Genomic DNA, 20,560 nt, shown 5'->3' on the forward strand with positions numbered 1-20,560 from the left:
ATTTTCGGTTTCGAAGTAGAACTTCTCATTTCTAGACGTCCCTTCCCAGAAGACCTGCAAAGAGAAAACAAGAATGAGAGCGAATCACAGACACCTGCGGGAAAATGCAAAAGAGTGACCAAGGCCGCGATTTTGTAGCGATGCCTTATGACTTATTTTAGAATAGTCTTATCATCCACCGCTCACGGCCGGCTGATCCCCTTGATAACGCGAGCAGACCGTCGCTCTGACCACTGACAAAGCGCGATAAGCGCGAAAAGACATTATTACTTTAAAGGCATCGCTACAAAATACCGGCCCAAGATGGCCTCTAGTCTGCCCTTGCCTCGCAGAACTTGTCCTGGAGCAAATCGCCGAGCAACAGCGTGGCCGCTGTGTATGCCACTAGGTAGCGGTCCCTGCCCAGGATTTTTATATCCTGTATCTCGTGGCCGTACTGGGACTTCAGCGTGCTCTTCGTCTTCGTCGCCAGGTTCACAATCAGGGCCTGCGCAACACACCCGCGATGCGTACTGGCGTTTGACATGTAATAAAGCAAACAGCAACCTCCACTGTTTTATGGTCGTCCAACTTTCTAATTCAACATCGGAAGTCACGCTAGCAATATCACAGGCATCAAATTCTAAAGTGCATTTATCGTAGCTGCAAATACAAACGATATGGTGAAGAAGCGCATGGGTACGGCTCGTGGGTCCCTGATTTCAGCACTGAGTGCTCATTCACAGCCATTTTGCTGAACCTGAAAGTGGGCTTCGTAAGACGCGCATCGCTAATGTAATTCTTGGTTAGTGACTGCCACCACATTATACTTTAGTGACAACGTGTGGTGTGTAGCCTCTCAGCATTGTACCAAGGACAAGGCACTTCGCACAACTACCCTTCGTACTTTGTGAGCCTGTAGTTATCTCAAAAGGCAGACACTTAACTTCACTCGTGCTACTCTGCTTTAAGTGCCTTTTGCGCACAAAAACTTGAAGATCCACAAATCAAATAAAGAATAGCCATTATGTCTCTCAGAACATATATCTTTATTTATTTTTTAGATTAACGCGCTGGTCAGAAAGTTCGCAGTGGATAAGAAGGGTTCACCAACCTGACTCGGCCCCACAAAGGTGATCTCAAATTTGTTGTTGTATAGCGTCTTGCGCAGGCTGCAATCGTAGCTCAGAATGGCACCGCACAGCGTTCCCTGCGAGCGACAGATTTCAAGACTTGACAACACTAAAGAGTGCGAAAGCAACGTGGTTTCCGCATTGATAATTCCGAAAGCAACTGAAAAACCTCACAGCGCGCAATGCCACTTTTGTGACCCACATTCGATAAGAGAATTTCGCACCTGGGGCGCAGTAACAACAGTTACCAAGTTCCTAAGTCCATGCTGAGCACAGGCAGGCATAGAACGAGAACTACCACCGCTAGACGAAGTCGAGGCGAGAGACAGATAGGCGGCTGTAAGAACCTTACAAACGGTGCGTGCTCTGTTTTAGATTAGACCAGCCAAAAAGTGCAAGCTCTACAGCGTTGCGCGGAACTGGTCGTGCGAAGCACAGATAATTAATGGCGCACGGCAAACTATTGTTCACTAAACAAATATACTCCTGCGCGCGTAAGGTTGAGTAACTAAATATCTGAATAGGCGATGAGTAACACGAGAACAAGGTGAGGGCAGGAGCCAACGTTTCGACAAGTGGACTTGTCTTCTTCAGGGCAACATATGCTCTCCTCGGCACAGTATATATAGGTAGGGTTCTTCTAAAGGGGAGAGAAGGTGAGGCGGGTGGGTGAGGTATCGAGCGAGAGTGTGTTCTGAATAGGACCGCATGATATCTGAATATCAGATATCTGAATAGGACCGCATGTCTCCAGCACCTCGTCGGGACAGGAGAATGAATACATGTTCGTAAGGGGCCCAAAACATCGCGCGCGCACCGAAGGTATTTTGCGCAGACGTGCTGCCATGAACAGTGCGCACTGCAGAGGAGTTCATCGGCAAAAAATTATATATATATATATATATATATATTACTGTGCATTTGTATGCATTGATGTCTTCCGGTAGTGCTGCACAGTTATTGACATCTTTAGCCCTCGCACATCTTTCAATTTCAAGAAGAGAAACTTCTTGCCCTTGCCGCTGTAGCTGGGCGACTGGTTGCCTGCCATCACATTGAATTTATTTATTAGTGGCACGAGCATCGAGTGACATTCTTGTTTCTCGTGCAGCCCTTCCGGTTCACCTCCTGAGACGACCGGGGACGAAATTTAAAATAAGTCAGATTATAAATTAAAATTATAGATATGATATCAGAGCATAAGTTTAGTCATAAGTTGAGGTACTGAACTGTCTTGAATAATTAGAATTAATTAGAAATCACTGATTACAGAGAACGAAATTCAAAATAAATCAGAAAAAAATAGAAAAAAATAAGACAATACAATATTCATGGGTTTCATTAGAGATATAATATCAGAGCATAAGCGTAGTTACTAGTTGAGTTAATGAAGTGTCTGGAATAATGAGAATTAATTAGAAATCACTGCCAAGGTTGAAGACAGGGCGTGTTGGTATAGCATATCTCTAGAGGTTGGAATGCGCAACATTTTAGACGAGAGACACAGATGAGGAACACACACAACAGAGCGCTACTTGAAACACTCGATTTATTCCTTCGTTAGCGGAATAAGTATACTGGAAGACACTCAAACAGGGAGAGCCACAAAAAACGTTATAAAATTGGCCATCCACCAATACCGAGCCGGCTTTATCACATGATCAATTTTTTTTTCTCTGCACTCGACATCGCAACAAAAAAAAAAAAAGGGGGGGGGGGGGGAACGCGGATTCAAAATTGCAGATTAGTGCGTAAGGAAATCTATTTCTTTTGCACTAAGGGAGACGGATGGCATGCTTACGCACATACTTCCCACACGCGCGATCTCAGCGGCTTCTTTGAAAAATGCAAGATTGTGAGCAAACATGGCAGCCAAATGACGCGAGAGATAATCGAAGCCGCTGAGATCGCGCGTGTGGGAAGTATGTGCGTAAGCATGCCATCCGTCTCCCTTAGTGCAAAAGAAATAGATTTCCTTACGCACTAATCTGCAATTTTGAATCCGCGTTCCTTATTTTGCGATGTCGAGTGCAGAGAAAAAAAATGATCATGTGACAAAGCCGGCTTGGTATTAGTGGATGGCCCTGTTTGTAAAGTTTTTTGTCGCTCTCCCCCTTTGAGTGTGTTCCAGTATTTATTCCGCTAACAAGGGAATAAATCGATTGTTGCAAGTAGCGCGCTGTCGTGTGTGTTCCTCATCTGTGTCTCTCGTCTAAAATGTTGCGCATTCCAGCCTCTAGAAATCACTGATTACCGCACACCAACGCACATAATCGTTGACTTTAGAGACCCGCCACGTGAGCACGACTTAGGCGAAATTCCTGGAAGTAGAAAGCGGAAGTAATGACGTCACTAATGAAGTTGCACACAAGAAGAACAGTTGCCTGGCATAGACTGGACATCTGCCTAGCAAATCGGATGTGACGTCACTCCCTCCTCTCTCGCTTCTCGTCTCCCGTCGCGCACCTGCTCGCTCGCTCGCTTGCTTGCAAAGCTGCGCGCGCGCGCTCATTACATGCGCTGACGTCAGCACCGGAGAGAGCGCGCAAGGTTTACGTAAGGTGCACTTCGTGCGCCGCTCGCTAGGGGTCTACGCCCCGCCAGGTGGCACGCGCTGCGCTTCCTCCTGGCCTTCCTCGCTCCTCGCCCGCATATCGTGCCAGGGGAAAGACGTTCGCTCGCTTGCTCCTCCGAGTTCAATACTTGGGAGGGAGACCACCTGGGAACACCGAGTGCTGATGGCACCCTTCTTTTGGCGCTGAGCCGTGCTCCCTCAAGGGCTGCAGAAGATAGCGCCAACCCCTTTCCTTTCCAAATGAACCACTTAGTAGTAGTAGTAGTAGTAGTTCAATTCGTACGTTGCGTTCGTCATGGAGGTGGTCGACGAGGAAGCCGCCGGGCCAAGCACAGCCTGCCCACAAGAAGAAGACCTATAGAGGGTGGTTCTCTGTGTCTGTGTCGTTCTTTGAAAACATACACACAGAAAGTTAATCTAAAGAACACCAACGCCGAGGTGCGAGTGCCACTAAAAGACACCCAAGTCAAATATTAGGGTCGCCTACCGTTTTTCTTTCTATTCGTCGGAGAAGTACAAGGAAAGAAAAGGCGCCGATGCTGCGCCGCGGCACGCAGGCTAAACTGACGCAAAGAGTTCGTTGATGCAAACTGACGCAATGTTCGTACCACTGCGAGCCTCGATCCGTCTCGCTTCCAGGCGAGGCTGGATATGGTGTAGGCATTCTGCAGCTCCTTGGGCTTCGCCTCATCCCAGGCTCGTTTGTTGCTGCTCCATGTGAACACCCGGACTCTGTGAAACCGCAAGGAAGTGGAGATGTTACTAAATCTGCTGTTATTATCCCTGTTATTGGTTAATAGCCAGACAAACATTTAAACACTTCTATTTAGCAGGAGTGTGAATCGCGCTCATGTTAGAAACAGTCCACGTTTGTTGTTTTCCATGATCGCATGCCAACTTTCTTGGTAACCGTAGTTATTGACTGACAACGCAATCACAAGCGTTAAAATTTTTCCCTTGAGAGCAAATTTAAACGAGCATAATACATTTTTCGGTATTTGTGCTGTCCTCCGCTCTATTCTGCATGATTAGATATTGTTGTTCTCCGTTATAACAATGCGTGCACGGGCGAGCGAAAGACGGAGAACCGGCCGGGCCGAAGGCAGGGGCAGAAGAACAATGATTGAATTAAATATATATTCCATCATGATCAACCAACCAGCCCACCAGCACGTCTTAAGCAAATTATTTTTATTCCTGCGTGCTCGCGGAACGAGGAGCCGACACCGGAGCTCGTCAAGTGTGAAGGGCGGCCAATGAAGACAACGATGGCCGGTATAGAACGATGCATAATGTAAAAAAAAAAAAAAACACCGCATATCCACGGGGTGAATGATGATGAGTGGGCGAAGCTCCGGAGGGAATCATCGGTAAACCGTGAATCTTCCGTGTAATTCGCCCAGTCTCGCCGCACTAAATCGAACGATTGACTTCCACCAATGACACGCGCCATATGTGACGTCATTCCTATTTTATAACAGCGCCCTTCATTATAATTGCACCATCTCCCGCTTAAGGGGACGCTAGCACAAACGCGTTAGAAACGTGCAGTACTCTAAGGGGAAGAGGCCACAGCGTCTTACGCAGCCGTTTACACATGCCGGAACGTGCACCGCGTTTGCCGACGCCATCAGCGTTTATGAATACGGGGGTAAGGCGGAGAGGCCACAGTGTCTTACACCAGCTTCTTGCACGGGCCGTAACGCGCTAGCACAAACGCGTTAGAAACGCGCAGTCTTTCGTTAATGTTGGGTATTTATTGCCATCGTGGTGCGCCTGTCCATGTGCGCTTCGTGGCGTAGTGGTTAGCGCCACGCGTTCAGACGCGAGGGGTCCCTGGTTCGATTCCGCTACGGCCACAACTCTCGGAATTTTTTTTTCTCATAAAAGTAGACGTGGCTACCTACTACGACGACTACTACTACTACAGAGGAGGGACAGACCCACACCCTAAGGAGCTTCGCCCCTAAAACGGTCAAGAAAGAGGCGGCGTGCGCACAAAGATTACAAGCAGCAGCTTAAAAAATGAGCTGACAGTTCTCAAGATTAAAAAAAAAGGGTATGAAACCGTCATACGCAATTATGTTGCGTTTTTTTTTTAGTTTCTTTTTCGCACATGCAACTCTGACAAACACTCGTCCGCTCAAGAGAACCTGCCAACGGCAGTCTCTATGATCAATGACGCAAAAATATCCGCGTCCTGGCGCGAACTTGTCCATGAGAGTTTGATATCGACTGAGATTGCAGGCATGGGTCAACACGGGTGTCGCAGCGCCCCTTAATTGTTCATACTGTGGGAAACAAATTATCCACGGCGGGTGCCCTGTTAAAATATTACTCAGATTTAACACGACATATGAAGTTAACAGTGACCGCTTAGTTTGTGCGCTTGTACTAGCTCCCAGTTTTCAACATTTCGCTGTTGTGTAAGAACGCTCGAATCTTAGGAGGCGACGCAAGAAAATGTGACGTAAGAATGCGAGGAAACTAGACACTGCAGCAGTTGCCGAGAACCTAGAGAAACTCAAATTCAAGGTACGGTATGGCACGTTTCCACTTTTTCTGAAAAATAAACGCCGTGCAAATTTAGCGTCTAGACAACACTACACAAGCAGCGTCCGCCCATCAAATCAATCTACCGCGGTAGCTTTGTGACTATGGCGTTGCTGGAGATCGCGGGTACGATCCCGGCCGTGGCAGCCGCATTCCGACGGGGGCGAAATGCAAAAACGCTCCTGGAGTTAAATTTAGGTGCACGTTAAAGAATCCCAGGTGGTCAAAATTAATCCGGAGTCCCCCTTTACCCCGTGCTTCATAATCAGATTGGGGGTTTGACGCGCGAATCTCCGTTACTTAAAGTTTAACACTTCTGTCACGATGCGATGCGCCCCGTGAGGTAATGACAGTGCTAACCTTCTCGTCGGCCATGAACAAAGGCGCACAACAACGCCTCATCAAACACAATTTGCTGTGTGTCTTGTGTACTACGAAGACAAGTGGTGTACGCTGTGTAAAGTTTAACATGAACTCACCACTCTCTTATTGCACTAAACGCCGAAGAACTTAAACATTCCATGCACGTAAATATCAGCGCCAATTATCGTCAATCAACACAGAAAGCTTCCCTTACATCGATTCTCACATTGCGTGGGATCCGCATAATTTTTAGTGCACTTTCTTACTTTATATTAGGCTATTTATTAACGATTCTTACTTAACTTGTCCATGGTGAACTTGTAGCCATACAGAGTACCAACAAGTACATAAAAAAAAAGTCGCAGTTTCGCACGAAAGGTGAAGCATCGATTGCGATAGCAAATTAGTAGAGAGCTGTATGAAGTAAGGATAACAGTTTTATTGGACGTATAAAACTTGTAAAAACTTGTAAACATTCGCTTCCTATATAACTAAATAAACAAGCATGGTGTCACGCGCGCACATGCAAACATTAACACATCTCACTTGATGACCGCGGACACTCGCTGTCAAAACGCTGGCTTTAGGAAGAGCGACAGCAGCTGCGAATGAATCGACCTTCGTGCTGCCTCTCTCTTCAACGCGAACTAAGCGCCGAGAAGAACACAGCGCACACAACGTTATCAGCCCTCGGCGCACCTAGACTCTTCTGCACCCATCGCAGATCACTTTCAAGATAGGGCCCGCGCGGCCGCGCCATAAGGAGCCGCCGCAGGCGTAAAACGCCTGCGGACGCGCGCGACAGATTTACGGACACGCGCGAAATCTGGACGCGCGCGAAAGCGCCGCCCGCTCGCGTCCAGATTATGTTCGGCTCGGTTACAGCTCGGTCGGCACCATCGTAGAGGGCGCTGCGGAATGCGATCCCAGCCTCGGCGGCAAGGCGCGCGCTACCGCTGCTGCGTCTTCCTGCTTGCAGGTGCGGCCGCGCTGTTTTGAAGGCACGCTTTTTGTTCGCGTGCATTTCATGAGCTTGCGCTTGGGTATTGTTGCCACGGGCCCTCGACAAAGATGGCAGCGGCCTTCTGAGGGGCGCTTGAAATGGGTAGAAAGTGCTTCGTTGCGAACTGCAATGCTCGATACCGGACTTCTCTTGAGCGTGTGCCTCTATTCAAAGCACCGTCTGACAGCGGTCGTCTACAGCAGTGGCGCCGTGCAAATCTGAGGGCAGACCCAACTCTAATTCCTACCGACCATGTCTGCGCCAAGCAGTTTTCGGAGGATACGATATCGACGGCATATTACGCGGAGCTTGATAAAAGGGTGCTACTTCACGCGCCAAAGAGCCCTGTTCTGTGTGCAAATGCAGTTCCCACCTTATTTCCGAACTGTCCAAAGAACCTCACACGGTCAAATAAACCTCGAAAGCCGCTGCGGAAGAGAAAACCTCCTGTGTGCCACAGCAGTTTGTGCAAATTTTGCTGCATGTATATGATATATACTGGGTGTCCTAACTATCATGCACCAAGATTTTAAAATATGCAAATGTCACGTAGTTGAACAGAACCAAGGTAATGTTGTCTGCCGTCGCTTGGCGATACTCAGATTATTTTTTGCATTCCGCCTAATTACATAATTTTCATAATTGATCAATCAACTTTTCTAATGCTATAATTAGATAAAAAGTGTGAACGAGAGAATTGTACAACAACATGGAAAACTCCCCATACAGCTTTCTGTTGCTCAATACGTGATACATAAAAGTGTTTTGCGAGCGCGAAAGAAACCTGCGAATACACACAAAATTGCCGCGCGACGGGCCGCTCGAGGCACTTGGCGTGCTTTCGTGGGCTTCTTTCACGCTCGGAAAAACACTTCTACGTAGCGCGTATTGAGCAATAGGCACCGGGCGGCCGTCGTAAGGCGCCAGCGGCGCGCCGGCGATATGCTGGCGAACAGCGCCGCGAACGGCAGCTGTCAAAGCACTGGCATGTGAAGCAGACGACGGGACGTAGGCGCTCAGTGCTTCCAGTGATTTCACACTGCGGGTTTTAAGGGCTGACGCACCAGAAACCGCATTTTCGTGTGCCTGCTTTTGAGAAAGGTCGTCACTTGTACGAGGCAGATCACATTCGTGGCATCAGGTAGTATATAAAGCAGAAAACGAGCGCAAATTGCGATGCAAATTAATGCACCACGCGAACGGAGCTCACCGCGGCAAGCTAAGACGTGGAACTCCAGCAGTTATATTCCAAATGTTATTTTGCTTTGCGCTTTAACATTACCGCGTATTTAACCATGGAAATATGCGAATGACACAAAAATTATGGACAGAAAAAAAAGGAGACATACGTCTTCTTTATTCTGTTTCTTGAGCTGCTTCGCCGATTGCACATGTGTCAGTAAGTTCCCGCTCTCTGTCCGTCGTAGTTCTTTTATATTTGCAATGCTTCCCCAATCTTATAATTGCTTATAAACTAGCCCAATCTTCAGTCACGGCCCATTTTAAATAGCTTAGCGCGACGGGAGCCGTCGGTGGCGGCGAGTATCAACACGCCACTGCGTTGGCGTTCGCCGTCGATGCACAGCACAGTCGTGTGCCGGACGCAACCAGAGTTGGGAATTGCTAGGAAGGAAAATGTACATTAAAGGAAGACTGATACACTGAGAAGACGGCAAAATGACTACAAGTCTGAGTGTTCGACTTCGGTGCCCAAGCTCCGGAGCCGTTACACTGCGGAGGCGAAGACAGGCAAGTGGGACACGAAGCTCGTGCGTATGAACGGCTCTTTTATTAACGTTACAACAACTACATCATAGCAAATCAGCGTCGGAAATGTACAGTGCCCATCGATTGAAGCGCTGGCAGCGCGCGGCTGCCGCCGTTTCTTTTTTTTTTTTTTTTTTCGTGCCACAGGTGAGCGCCGTGGGACCAAATGCAGTCATAATGCGTTACGAAGGTTCTTGCTTTCACTCTACACCACAATACATCAGTTTGGTGTCCCCAGCGCTTACAGTTAGTGCAAAAAGCGCTGGCGACCATGCGATTCTAGTATCGCGTTTCAATTGCTGAGCACGGAACGCGCTGTGGCCTACAGACCGCACATATATACAGCCTTTCCGCCTGAAAAACGTGATGCCGCGATGAACAACGGTTCAATTGAATGGCCTAACCAGCTTCAGTCATGTTTCAGTAACTGTTTGTGCACCAAAAACGCAACATGTTTGATCAGACTTGGTTTCACGGCAGCGCCTGCTGCGCGCGGCGCGTCCGCCCCATGCCATTACATTCGCGGCGCCTCCGCATGAAGGCGCCACCGGTCCTAATTCATCCCGCGCCCGGTGCCTATAGAAAGCTGTACCGGGAGTCTTTCGTGTTGCTCTACAATTTTCTCATTGGCACTTTTAGTCATAATATTTGAGAAGTTGAATAATTAATTCAGACTAATTATATAATTAGGCCTATATTTATGTCCATTTAATATAGGCTGATGATGATGATGACGTAATTAGGCGGAATGTAAAAAAAATAATCTGAGTATCTCGAAGGGACGGCAAACAACCTTGGTTCTGCCCAGCTACATGACCTTTGCACATTTTTAAATCTTTGTGCACCCTGTATAATACTGCTGTTTTCTTTGCAGATGTGTGCCTGATTTTCAAATTTGTTGCCTCCTGGCTACTGAATTTTTTTTTTACAATGCGCGTGCGATGTATATTACACGCTTGCATGTTTTTATTCAACATTTTTGCATTGTGGGAGTGTATGAGAGCGTAAGCTTCTGGGATGGTTATCCCCTATTAAAATTATCGAGCTGCTTCATGCATATTTTTTTTCGTATTGTGTCTTCGCAAAATAAAAAATTAAAAGTCTATGAAATTATTGTGTGCTGGGTATACGTGTATTTGTGGACAGGCTGTAGCATGCATTGTCAAATACGCTTACATTGCACATTTCATATGCAATTTAAGAAAAAAGAAAGTCACCTTTTTTTAGATCCTGCAAGAGTCACTCAGTCCTCAAGGGACGAAAGCCAAATGAATGATATACACGGTCTATGTTAAGTGTAATTGGAATAAAAAACGCATTTGCTCATGGTTTTCACCAGTAAACTGTATTAGTGATGTTTGTAATCCAAGAAATCCAAGATAAGACGCCTGCCTTCCTCCCGCGTAATAAATTCCCATTTGAAATAGTTTTTACATAGCTGATGTGCATTATTATCATAAGTTCTAGCCATGAACAGCACTTTGCTCTAGTGCGTTGCATATCGCAAGCTTGCGCCGTTTCATTTCTTAATTTATATCACGGCCACACTGAATTCACGTAACGATGCTTGAACGGTTTTCTGAGTGTGAATGGAAGCAGCGATAAGCACGAAATACAACATTTTCCGGCGCAGTCACTATTTTCTTCTGGTCGAGGGGTAGCACGTGGGCTAACGCTTTTATTTTTTATTTTTTTATGCTTGGATGAACGGCTAGACCGGACGAAACAAATCGTGCGCGAGAGCGTAACTTGAGTGGGCTTTGAGTGCTGCCCGATCGATCGGTGTTCACGTCAGTCACGCCCGGCTGCACAAGGAACCTTCATGTTAGCGAAGCATTAAGCCTGGTACACTTATCACTTTAATCTGAAATAACGAATTTCCTTCGCGCTTTGAGTTTTGCTCACTCCACTATGAACGAAAATTTAGGGAAGGCAGAGCAATGTCAAGCCTCCTGCGCGGCTAAGCAGAGACCGCTGACCGCGGCGCCATCTATAGTCTCGCAGCAGAGCTGCTTGGATTTTATAGGGAACATCACGGCGACGCCGACAGCGGAAATGCGCCTGGAGTGTCCATATAATTGCTATCGCAATAAAATACAGCCCGTGCAGTAGCCGGAGGCGCAAAGTACCCTGCGTACCAGGTCGGGCCGGAGTGCGCCCGTTGCGAATGCGCGAGAGGTCCCACCTGTCGTAGCTGCCGACGGCCAGGGCGTGTCCACCGGGGCTGCAGGCCGCCGCGGCGAACTCGTGCTCGTCCGGCTGCCGGCTGTAGTCGAACTGCTGCTGCACGCGCCCTTCGCGTGGAGCGTAGAACACGATGCGTTTGTCGCAGCCGGCTGCCAAAATGGACTGCTCCGTCCAGCAGAGTGCGTACGGCGGGCACGGGTGTGTCAACACTTTGCCCTGTAACACCGCCGGAGGACGAGGAAATACGTGCGTGTTCATAATAATTCGCCTGTTTATTTATTCTCAATACTATTCCGAATAAAATGGGAACGCATCAAGCTCCGTTTACAATAGAATTGCACGCCACATCCATGGATTCCGTTGTGGAGGGCCAGATTAACGTTGCGCGCCACAAGGGGACAGCCAGCTAAGAAAGTAAAATAATAATAACAATAAATAAATAAGCAGAGAAACATGAATACAGCAAACAGTTTTGCACGAAGTAACAATAACAAGTCTGAAATCAGAAATCCCATAGAATTTGAATTATGTACTCTTTTACTTAGTACGGGAAATAGAACATTCCTTCCAGCTGTTTTCCTTCAATGATAAAATCACTGACTAGCTGCATCCTGCCTGTCAGAGCTCTTTATTTTATTTCTGAGCGCAAAGTAGATCACTTTAATGTAGCGACCAAAACTATACTCCCGTAGCAAGTTGGGCGAGACGGTATAGAACTGCATTGACTAAAGTGCGAACATAGAAGATGAAACAGAGAAGAAAACGGAGCACAACGCTTGTGTCCTTTCTTTACTGCTCCATCTTTTACGCTCGCGTTATAGCGAAATGTGCAAAGCTATTTCCGTTCCCTGTTCTTCGTTTGTACACTCTTCCAACGTCGTGATGCTGGCGCTGACGCGCACAAAGAAATACAGTACGATCCGCGTTATTCACACTGACAATCGTTCCACCAAGCCTAATCATCCCTTTTGCCGTCTTTAGGAGGCTTGCGACAGCCTCATTGCAGTCACTGCAGTCATGTCGAGTTATATTTGTCATTACTCGGCCATTCGTTTCATTCTGCAATTTTGGGATACGCGTTATAACAACAGAAAAGCGCGAAAGCTGACAGTCTAAACCTCCCTTCCCGCTCCCCCATATCATTCTTTTTTCTACGAGGTGGGCGGGAACTGCGTATGTGGGTAGCTATAGCTCGAGCACACCACACGTGTAAATATAGGAATGTAACAGTTATCGTTACTTGTTCCCGCAAATTCGTAAATCGAATCAGTGGCAGGAAATAGAAGCCCATGCCTGGCCACTATTATAAAAAAGCTAAAGTTTTGTCCCGCAAATCATAAAAGTGTACCTCCATCAGACGCGTAGTGGCTTCATCGCGGAACTTCAATCGAAGTTTCTTTCTTGGTAGAAGGTAATTAGTGCGGCTTATAATGCACACACAAGGACCGCGGCGCCATCTCGCACTGTAAACGGCGCCGGGTCGGAGCCAAAACACTAATTCTTACCCACCAGCCCCCAAAATAGCTTTTAGGCATGTTTTGATATGCGCTTAAAATAAACAGGAAGCCTCACTTAGCTTCTGACAAAACTCCAAACCTGTCGCATCATGGGCATGGTGGAACGGTTGTTGGCGTTGCCCGGAGAAATTGCTGGAGGCGCCATTCCGCCTCAGGGCTCACTGCAGATCGATATGGCATCTGACTTCGAGATTTGGGATGCGCGCGTCCTTCCACGTTGTCCGTGAACACCATTGTTATCGTAGTTTTCCGACATGTTAATTACTCACGCGTTTTCTCCAAAGTGCGAGACTTAGTTGCCGTCGAGAAAAGCGTGCTCACAGTTAAATGAGCTTAGGAGGCTCATTTAAAACTCGATTTACTAACTAACTAACTAACTAACTAACTAACTTCTAACTAACTAACTAACTAACTAATACTAAATGTACAAGCCTGCGGGCGGGCGGGCAGGAAGCGAAAGGAAGAAGTGATTGTGTCGGTCAGAAAAAAAAACGCTATACTTGACATTATACGTCGTTATAAATCATCAGAAAGCTCTCGCAAAGAGTTTTCACATTGCCTTATTTTTTGCTCTTGTAGAGCATTGCAAAAACAGCATGTTAATTAGGTACACACGATAAGCTTGATGTCGCTGTTACCGCGAGTCCAGTAAGCACCAGGATGCGTTTGTGGAAATGAAAATACAATCAACGTGGAACGCGCTATCAGCAAAAGAATGAAGCTTGGTTTAAAACAATCCTAAGGGTAAACAGGAAGCGCCACTTTACCTGAACCTCACCGCTGTCATCATCAGTGAGGAAGTACCGCACCACGCTACCGTCTGCATGTCCGGAGAGGATACCTTTGCCCGAGATACTATATAGAAAGGAGAAAAAGAGTGCCACATTAGCCGCGTACTCCTTCATTCGTGTAAATGCGAAACAAATTTCACTCATTTTTATTTGGATGCACTAACGTTTTTGTTTGTTTCTTTCCCACACACTTTCAGTGTAGGACATTAATGGCCCAGCAATTAAATTTATTGGTATACTTGTATTTAGTTGGACAACTTAACCATGGCGCCTTTTCTCTCCTAAAACTGTAGCACAGAGTTCCACAGTGTACTCACTGCAATCACTTTACATAGAAGCGTCCGTATTGAACTGAACGTATGTGCGTAAGTTCAACGCTGTATGACGCAACATTATACGACGCAACCTACGAGTATATTGTCACAATCTGAACTACCTGTCACCTAACTAGTACGAAGTCACGTCTGCCGAAAAATGCTGAAATATGTCCGATGCCAACTGTCAATTTTTTCTCTTTCTTTTTTCCAGGTGACGGCGATGGTTACACACTGGTCTCACATGCGATGTTTGTATCCATATTTGAAGCGCCGAGCACGAATGTTCTCAAGTCTGCATCGAGTGAGCGACGGCGCCAGCGTTTTTTTTTTTTTTTTTTTTTTTGGAACAGTTGAGTTCGCTACAGCGCCAGCAGAAGCAACGTGCTACACTCGGACGCCGTTGAAATAGAAATTGATTCGATAAGCCATACGAGTATGGCCTATTTGCGACTGAAAACGAACAACGGTTATTATACTTCAAGAAGCTGCCCTTCGGGGCAGGCATTAGCACGTGTCGTTTTCACTACGATGCCGCAGTGTCTGCGTATGACCATGAGCGATGATCACAATTACAGCGAATACAAAAGTCATCCTAGCAGTAATGACGCGGTGGGTCCCCACACAACAGCCTCAAGCAATGCTTCTGTGCGAAAGCAGAAGCGTCGATGCTGCTAATTCGTGGAGCCACCATTTTTGTATTCATAGCTTATTTTGAATCATCCCGACCAAACGCGTTTTCGTCACACGCTTGGTATGTTACATGCTACTGTAGCTCTTCCTCAAGACAATCTCATACCTATTTTACGGGAAAGTGTCTTATCCCAGTAGCAATTTCGGATATGAAAACAAGAGCATTGTAAGTTTGGCCGAATCACCTATTCACTCAGCTACCTGCGGACTATTATATGTGTGAATTGCGTAGCGACATTCGTTCATCTCAGTGAATAAACTGCGGTGATCAAGTGCTAAAATTTGCGGGTCTATGCAGAAAAGTTCATGTCACAGCGAAACAGAAAGCATGAGCACATGCGCATGAGTGGGTGCGCATGATGAAACGGAAGCTATTTAATCCCACTTATCTTCGGAGTCGAGCGAGGGCATACGATCCGAAATGAATACATTACGGTATTGCACTGCATGCTCGACACAATGATAAACCCATCAATAAACTAATAAAAAACAAATTTAATTAAAACAAGTTGCGTTAATAAAACAGCTCTGTTTATTAAATTGGTTTAGCTAGCAGTACGTTTAATCGGTGAAATTTCACTAGCAGAGTTGAACAAGTCCAATTTCAAGCCAAGAGGAAGCGTGGTCTCCGGCAGAGCATGCTTTGCCACGCAGTTACATAATGAGAGGAGAAGCCACCTTTAAGCTTTTGACCAATGCCATCGTAAGGAACTTGGACACCAATCTATAAATCGCTAAGCTTCCCTTGACACAATTGAGCTTGGGAGAACCTGGCAGTTTCTTAGCTTGCCTGAGAATAAGACTTATCGGTGTTTTCAATCATGCCACTTCCACCCCACTCTCCTTTGGAACAAATGTTAGTAATTTTGATTGTGGTTTTGTTCAAACGAAAGTGAATTAGTGAATTACATTCTACGTATATAAGTAACAGTTCCAGACAGTGACAATAATTTTGTTTTCGTAGCCGTAACTCGCTGGGCTCCGTGCTGGGAAGTTGGTAGCTCCCGCGACTAATGACTGCGTTCATTATTGAAGCCAATATCTGCTGTTGTCAAACGCTCTGCGAGAGAGAGAGAGAGAGAGAATAGAGAAAGGCAGGGAGGTTAACCAGACGCACGTCCGGTTTGCTACCCTGCACTGGGGGAGGGCTATAGGGATGAAAAGAAAGAGAGCACAGTTTTGCGCACATTTGAAGGTTCGTACCGAGTCTACCAACACGCGCTGCGAGAAAACGAATTAATGTTATGGCATGCCGTTATAATGTGTGAAATAACCTATAATAGTTCAGGAACGCGGAATTGTATGAACTGGCCTATATTTATAAGCACACATGACAGCCGCCGGGACAGTTCCTGGAACAAATACATAACACATCAGTCAATGAACGTTTCTATGAACAGAAAGGCCAAATAACTTTTTGGGGAACAGAAAGCGAGTTAAGGCTCACAAATGCTATACACTAATATTATCGAGCGTACAGCTTTGGGCCGATGCTTTCCATAGCGGAAGAATAGTGGAGAATACCAGTGGACCTTCGTTCACCTTTTGACTTTGCCGCCGGCGCGCCCGGCAAGCTATAATATCACGTTTTTCTTTTGCCTCGAGGAGGGCTCGTCGTGTCAGACTGGGCGTTGGTCACGATTCCTGTATTAGATTCTGGAACTGTCGCTATAACCAGCAGTTTACTTAGGAAGCGTTACAGCGCCCTACAAACAAGTTTCAAAAAGTGAAGCCCCGAAAGTGCGGCGCTGCTGTCATCCATGTCGCTATTGGCAAAAACGACAGCCATCCCCGAGTGGATTACGCACACACGAATGAGCTCGCAGGAGTGTTTAGCGTAACCCAAGTAACAATTATTCTGTCGGAAGACAAGATTGACACGTTGGCGCGAGCATTTAAACTTCTTTCTTATTAATACCGCTTTCTTTCTTTTCTTCTTTTTTCTTCATTAGAACTTACAATATATAAATACAATATTTCGTCAGCCCGCCAAAACATTGCTGTTTTTGAGCGAGACTGGGCAATGTGTTGACCTTAACAGTGCGTTGACCTGACTTGAAGTGGTGTATAGCGAAAAAAAAATAATCATAGTAATAATTAAAGGCATAGTCAGCTTAAGTCTGTTTATTTTGCCTACGCAGCTGTCACGTTGTAACAATACTTTGTTATTCCTTCTCTATAGTTTGTATTCCAATTCCTAGGGTTCTAATGTCTCCGTGCAGTAAATGTTGAATGTTGATATTCCTTGTGAAAAAGCTGCACAGATCCAAGTGAGGTGCTGCAAGTCTGCTCTGCATGACTCCTGACAATATGTGCATCGGGTATAAGTGTTCGCAGTCGCAGCTTGTCTGGTTTAGTGCCATTTGTCAAGTATGTGGTGGTGTGTCATGCAGCGTTGGCCATAACATTGTTCAAAAAAATCTCTTCCGTGCGAGTAAGCCCGCCCTTGTCGTCAAACACGTGTACTGGTGTAGCTTCCAATAGTCTCCGTTTACTGTCTGCTTTTGTTTTAGTGCGAATGTAATGCATCAGTGCTCTGCTAGGAGAGCCTTCGGCCAATATCTTTAGGCATGGATTTTGGTCCGCGGGGTTTGGCGAGGAAATGGAGTGTGGGGAGCTGTACGTGCAATCAAGCCCACCCACTTGCGCGGCAACTGCGTGAGTGGCTGCGTTTCCCCCATCCGTGCCGGTGTGCCCCGGTGTCCATAGGATTTCAACATTTGTCCCATTGTCCTGTATTCTCTATGGCTTTTTTCTGGTGTCGTTGGCTACAGCATCATCTGTCGTAGGCACCGTTAATTCGGTCACCGCTTCGTACGAGTATGTAAGGATCCGATAATTATTTCACACACTCTGCTCTACAATGTCTCCCATGTTAATGGGAATGGTGTTGACCGCTCCCCATGTAGCTAAGAGTTCAGCGTGCAAGGTTGCACCCCCGGGAAGCTGACATACTGACATGTGTGATAGCCATTGTGTTGGGGTGCAGATGTGCTAACCCAGGCCATGCTTGCTATGTCGTTTGTGATTGCAGCGTCCGTGTAGATGTCAATGGTGTGCTGCGGCGTTCTTAGTTCCAATATCTTTTCAATTATTTTTCAAGCTTCCGCGTTTTGTCTGGCGGTAGGGCGTTGTTGCCTCCGTATGCCCAGTGGTGCTTGCCATGGTGGCGTTATGGTCACTTCCGCGGGCTCTGGCTTCGCATAGACTTGTTTATCCCATGCCATGATCTGTTTTCCTTGAGTCGTGTTTTCCAACCGGGATCGCATTCGAATTCGTGCTTCATTGATTATGTCCCGTATGGATGGAATTGTTACCAGCTTGAGCAGGTCCTCGTTCCTCGTGCGCTTCGGTAGCCCAGTGATCGTACTGAGGGTGGCCCAGTGTAACTTTTCGATGTCGCGGAGTCTCGTTCAGAGAATTCGTACACGGGTGCCCCGTAAAGAATCCTTCCAACCACGACTGCTTTTACCCTGAAACACAGAAAGCTATTGCGACATATGGCAACAAAGTGGCTTGTTTCGAGTAGCGTAGAAGGGGTCGACCAGCCCATGCGAGAGCGACGGATCTGAACATGCCCCCGAGTCTGCAAAAAGCGGAAGATCAAAGACTGAGACGAAGATGTCCCTCAGCCAACAATCCGGGAACCCACATTCCTTTCCCACCTAATCCCCAACAGCGGCCTAGAGCCGTCCCCTTCCTTAAAATAAAGGATTCATTCATTCATTATCTATCACAGTGTATCCCTTGTTTGTAGACGAAGAGCTTATGTACACGCAGGATCCCAGTGTAGGCCACGTCATTTGACTTGACGAGTGGCGGCCATAATATATAATACTCCCCGGAACAATACTATCGCCCCACAAACGAGTTTGCTTCCTGATTCTTTGTGCCCATCGTATGCGTGCCCGCCAATTTGCCTCTCTGCCACCACCCCGTTCTCTCAGCGCGCAAAATATACTTGCAAGCCGCGCGTGCTTTCTCACCTGCTGACCAAAGAGACAACGTAGGAGTCGGTACCATACAACGTCGACGACTTGTTGGTCTTGACGTTGGCGCTCCGCACCTGCAAGCGGGAACGAACGCGTCAACCTGTCACCCTTGCCGACAATCAAAATCCTAGTGAAACAAAGTGGCAAGCGATGACTTCGGGCGCGCTTAAGAAAACTGACAAACTATTCATTCCATAGCGCAAAATTAAGTAGAGGCGCGTTGAGCCTGCGTGCCCGGCAGTCATGCCTCGGGTCGTTGCCTTCCGCTGTCAAGGTCCTGGTGCTACCAAATCGCTTGCCCATAACGCTAAGTACTTGATTGTAGGTGCCTCAATATATAAGCTTGCTGCATCGCGAACAAACAAGCAAGCAAAGCGCGCACTCGCGTTTATTTCTTTATTTAATTTTTCCCAGAAAGCCAATGTGATGTGATTACCACTTAGGATATTTGAAGCTTAAGTTAGTACTGTAAATAACGTAAGGGGGAGATGTTCTGCGTTATCGTAGCTTCGCTGTCACTAACTCCTCCATGGACAAAGGCCAACAGCGCAAGGTGGCACTCGAGTGGCCACAAAGTGTGCAAAGTGTACAGCTGTTCAGCTAAAGGAATTGAGAAAGAAATATGATTAACCACATCTCATTGAGCATAACACGTGATCATTACTCGTTCCTCTTCGTGCTTCTCCATCCCCCGTGCACGCAAGTGTTTCGTCTTCTTATTCTTTTTAATCACGCTGACGTTATTGCCGTGTCTGATGACTTCATGTGGCCGCATTTTGCGACATTTCAAGAGGATACGCTGGCTGGCGTTGTAGGCAGTCGTGGCTATACATACTACTCGTGTATGCTCGCGCTGAGAATCGTCACGGTGTTGTCAAGAGTGACTTGAGTGGCCCGTGTTTACCATTGCCCCATGTTACGTAGCACTCCGCGCAGCGCAATAGTAAAAAGCACCTCGTGCTCACTTTTCCTTCGGCGAGCCCGAATACGATGGGACCGTGGTGAGGCCAAGTCATGCAGGTGACGGCACTCTGCTGGATGAACTTGTTGCATATGACTTTCTTCTCGCCCCTGCGAGAGAATGAATTTGACGCGATTTATGCAATAACTTTCGCAAATCACATTAGGGCATCCTGCCTTGTAAAGGAGCCCACCAATGTTATTTTCATGGCTTGACTCAGTAATATATTAATCTTACTAGCTAATATCAATATTTGTTAACAGAGAAAGCTGGTTCGAATACAGATAAAAGAGGTGAACGACATATACGATTAGGCGTAATTTGTTTTGAAACGTATTATATATTTTCAGTTTCAAACGTATTTTCTAGCAGGCCGTGAGTACCCTCCGAGATCCCGCGAAAGAAAAATTCTTAAATACGTCAAGCTCAGTCAAACTTCTCAAATTATAACCACCAGTTATTCAGTAAGCGTGTGTCAATAACCACAATCTGGTTTCTCCACATAATAATACGGCCGCAATTGTCACTCTTGTTCGTCGAAAACTTTGCTTTCGAGTTTCGCGTATCCATCAAGAGGAACCATGACCTACAAAATGGGCTGACGTTATTAATGAGTAGTGCATGACCTGGCAAATGGAACTATAAACCCTTGTAAATGTAGGGTTTTACGTGTCTGACTAATTTGCTCTTCGCCTGTAATTTATTTACTCAACAATATCGCCATACAGTCCG

General features: G+C 46.6%; 2 protein-coding genes across 2 annotated transcripts; both read right to left on the bottom strand.

The window, feature by feature from the left end:
- Positions 1-310: 310 nt before the first annotated feature.
- LOC119463546 (intraflagellar transport protein 172 homolog) lies at positions 311-11,974 on the bottom strand. Its single transcript, XM_037724381.2, has 4 exons — positions 11,559-11,974; positions 4,296-4,419; positions 1,094-1,189; positions 311-487 (listed from the first exon to the last, which is right to left on the bottom strand). The coding sequence occupies exons 1-4, from the start codon at positions 11,816-11,818 to the stop codon at positions 311-313; spliced, it is 657 nt and encodes a 218-aa protein (XP_037580309.2). The 5' UTR covers positions 11,819-11,974.
- A 1,807-nt stretch (positions 11,975-13,781) lies between these two features.
- Positions 13,782-20,218, bottom strand: LOC125939819 (intraflagellar transport protein 172 homolog). The gene is made up of 3 exons (XM_049655270.1): positions 19,833-20,218; positions 18,862-18,941; positions 13,782-13,932 (listed from the first exon to the last, which is right to left on the bottom strand). The coding sequence occupies exons 1-3, from the start codon at positions 19,881-19,883 to the stop codon at positions 13,782-13,784; spliced, it is 282 nt and encodes a 93-aa protein (XP_049511227.1). The 5' UTR covers positions 19,884-20,218.
- Positions 20,219-20,560: the final 342 nt, after the last annotated feature.

The sequence above is a fragment of the Dermacentor silvarum genome, chromosome 9 (assembly GCF_013339745.2).
Source record: "Dermacentor silvarum isolate Dsil-2018 chromosome 9, BIME_Dsil_1.4, whole genome shotgun sequence".
NCBI classification, from domain to species: Eukaryota; Metazoa; Arthropoda; class Arachnida; order Ixodida; family Ixodidae; genus Dermacentor; species Dermacentor silvarum.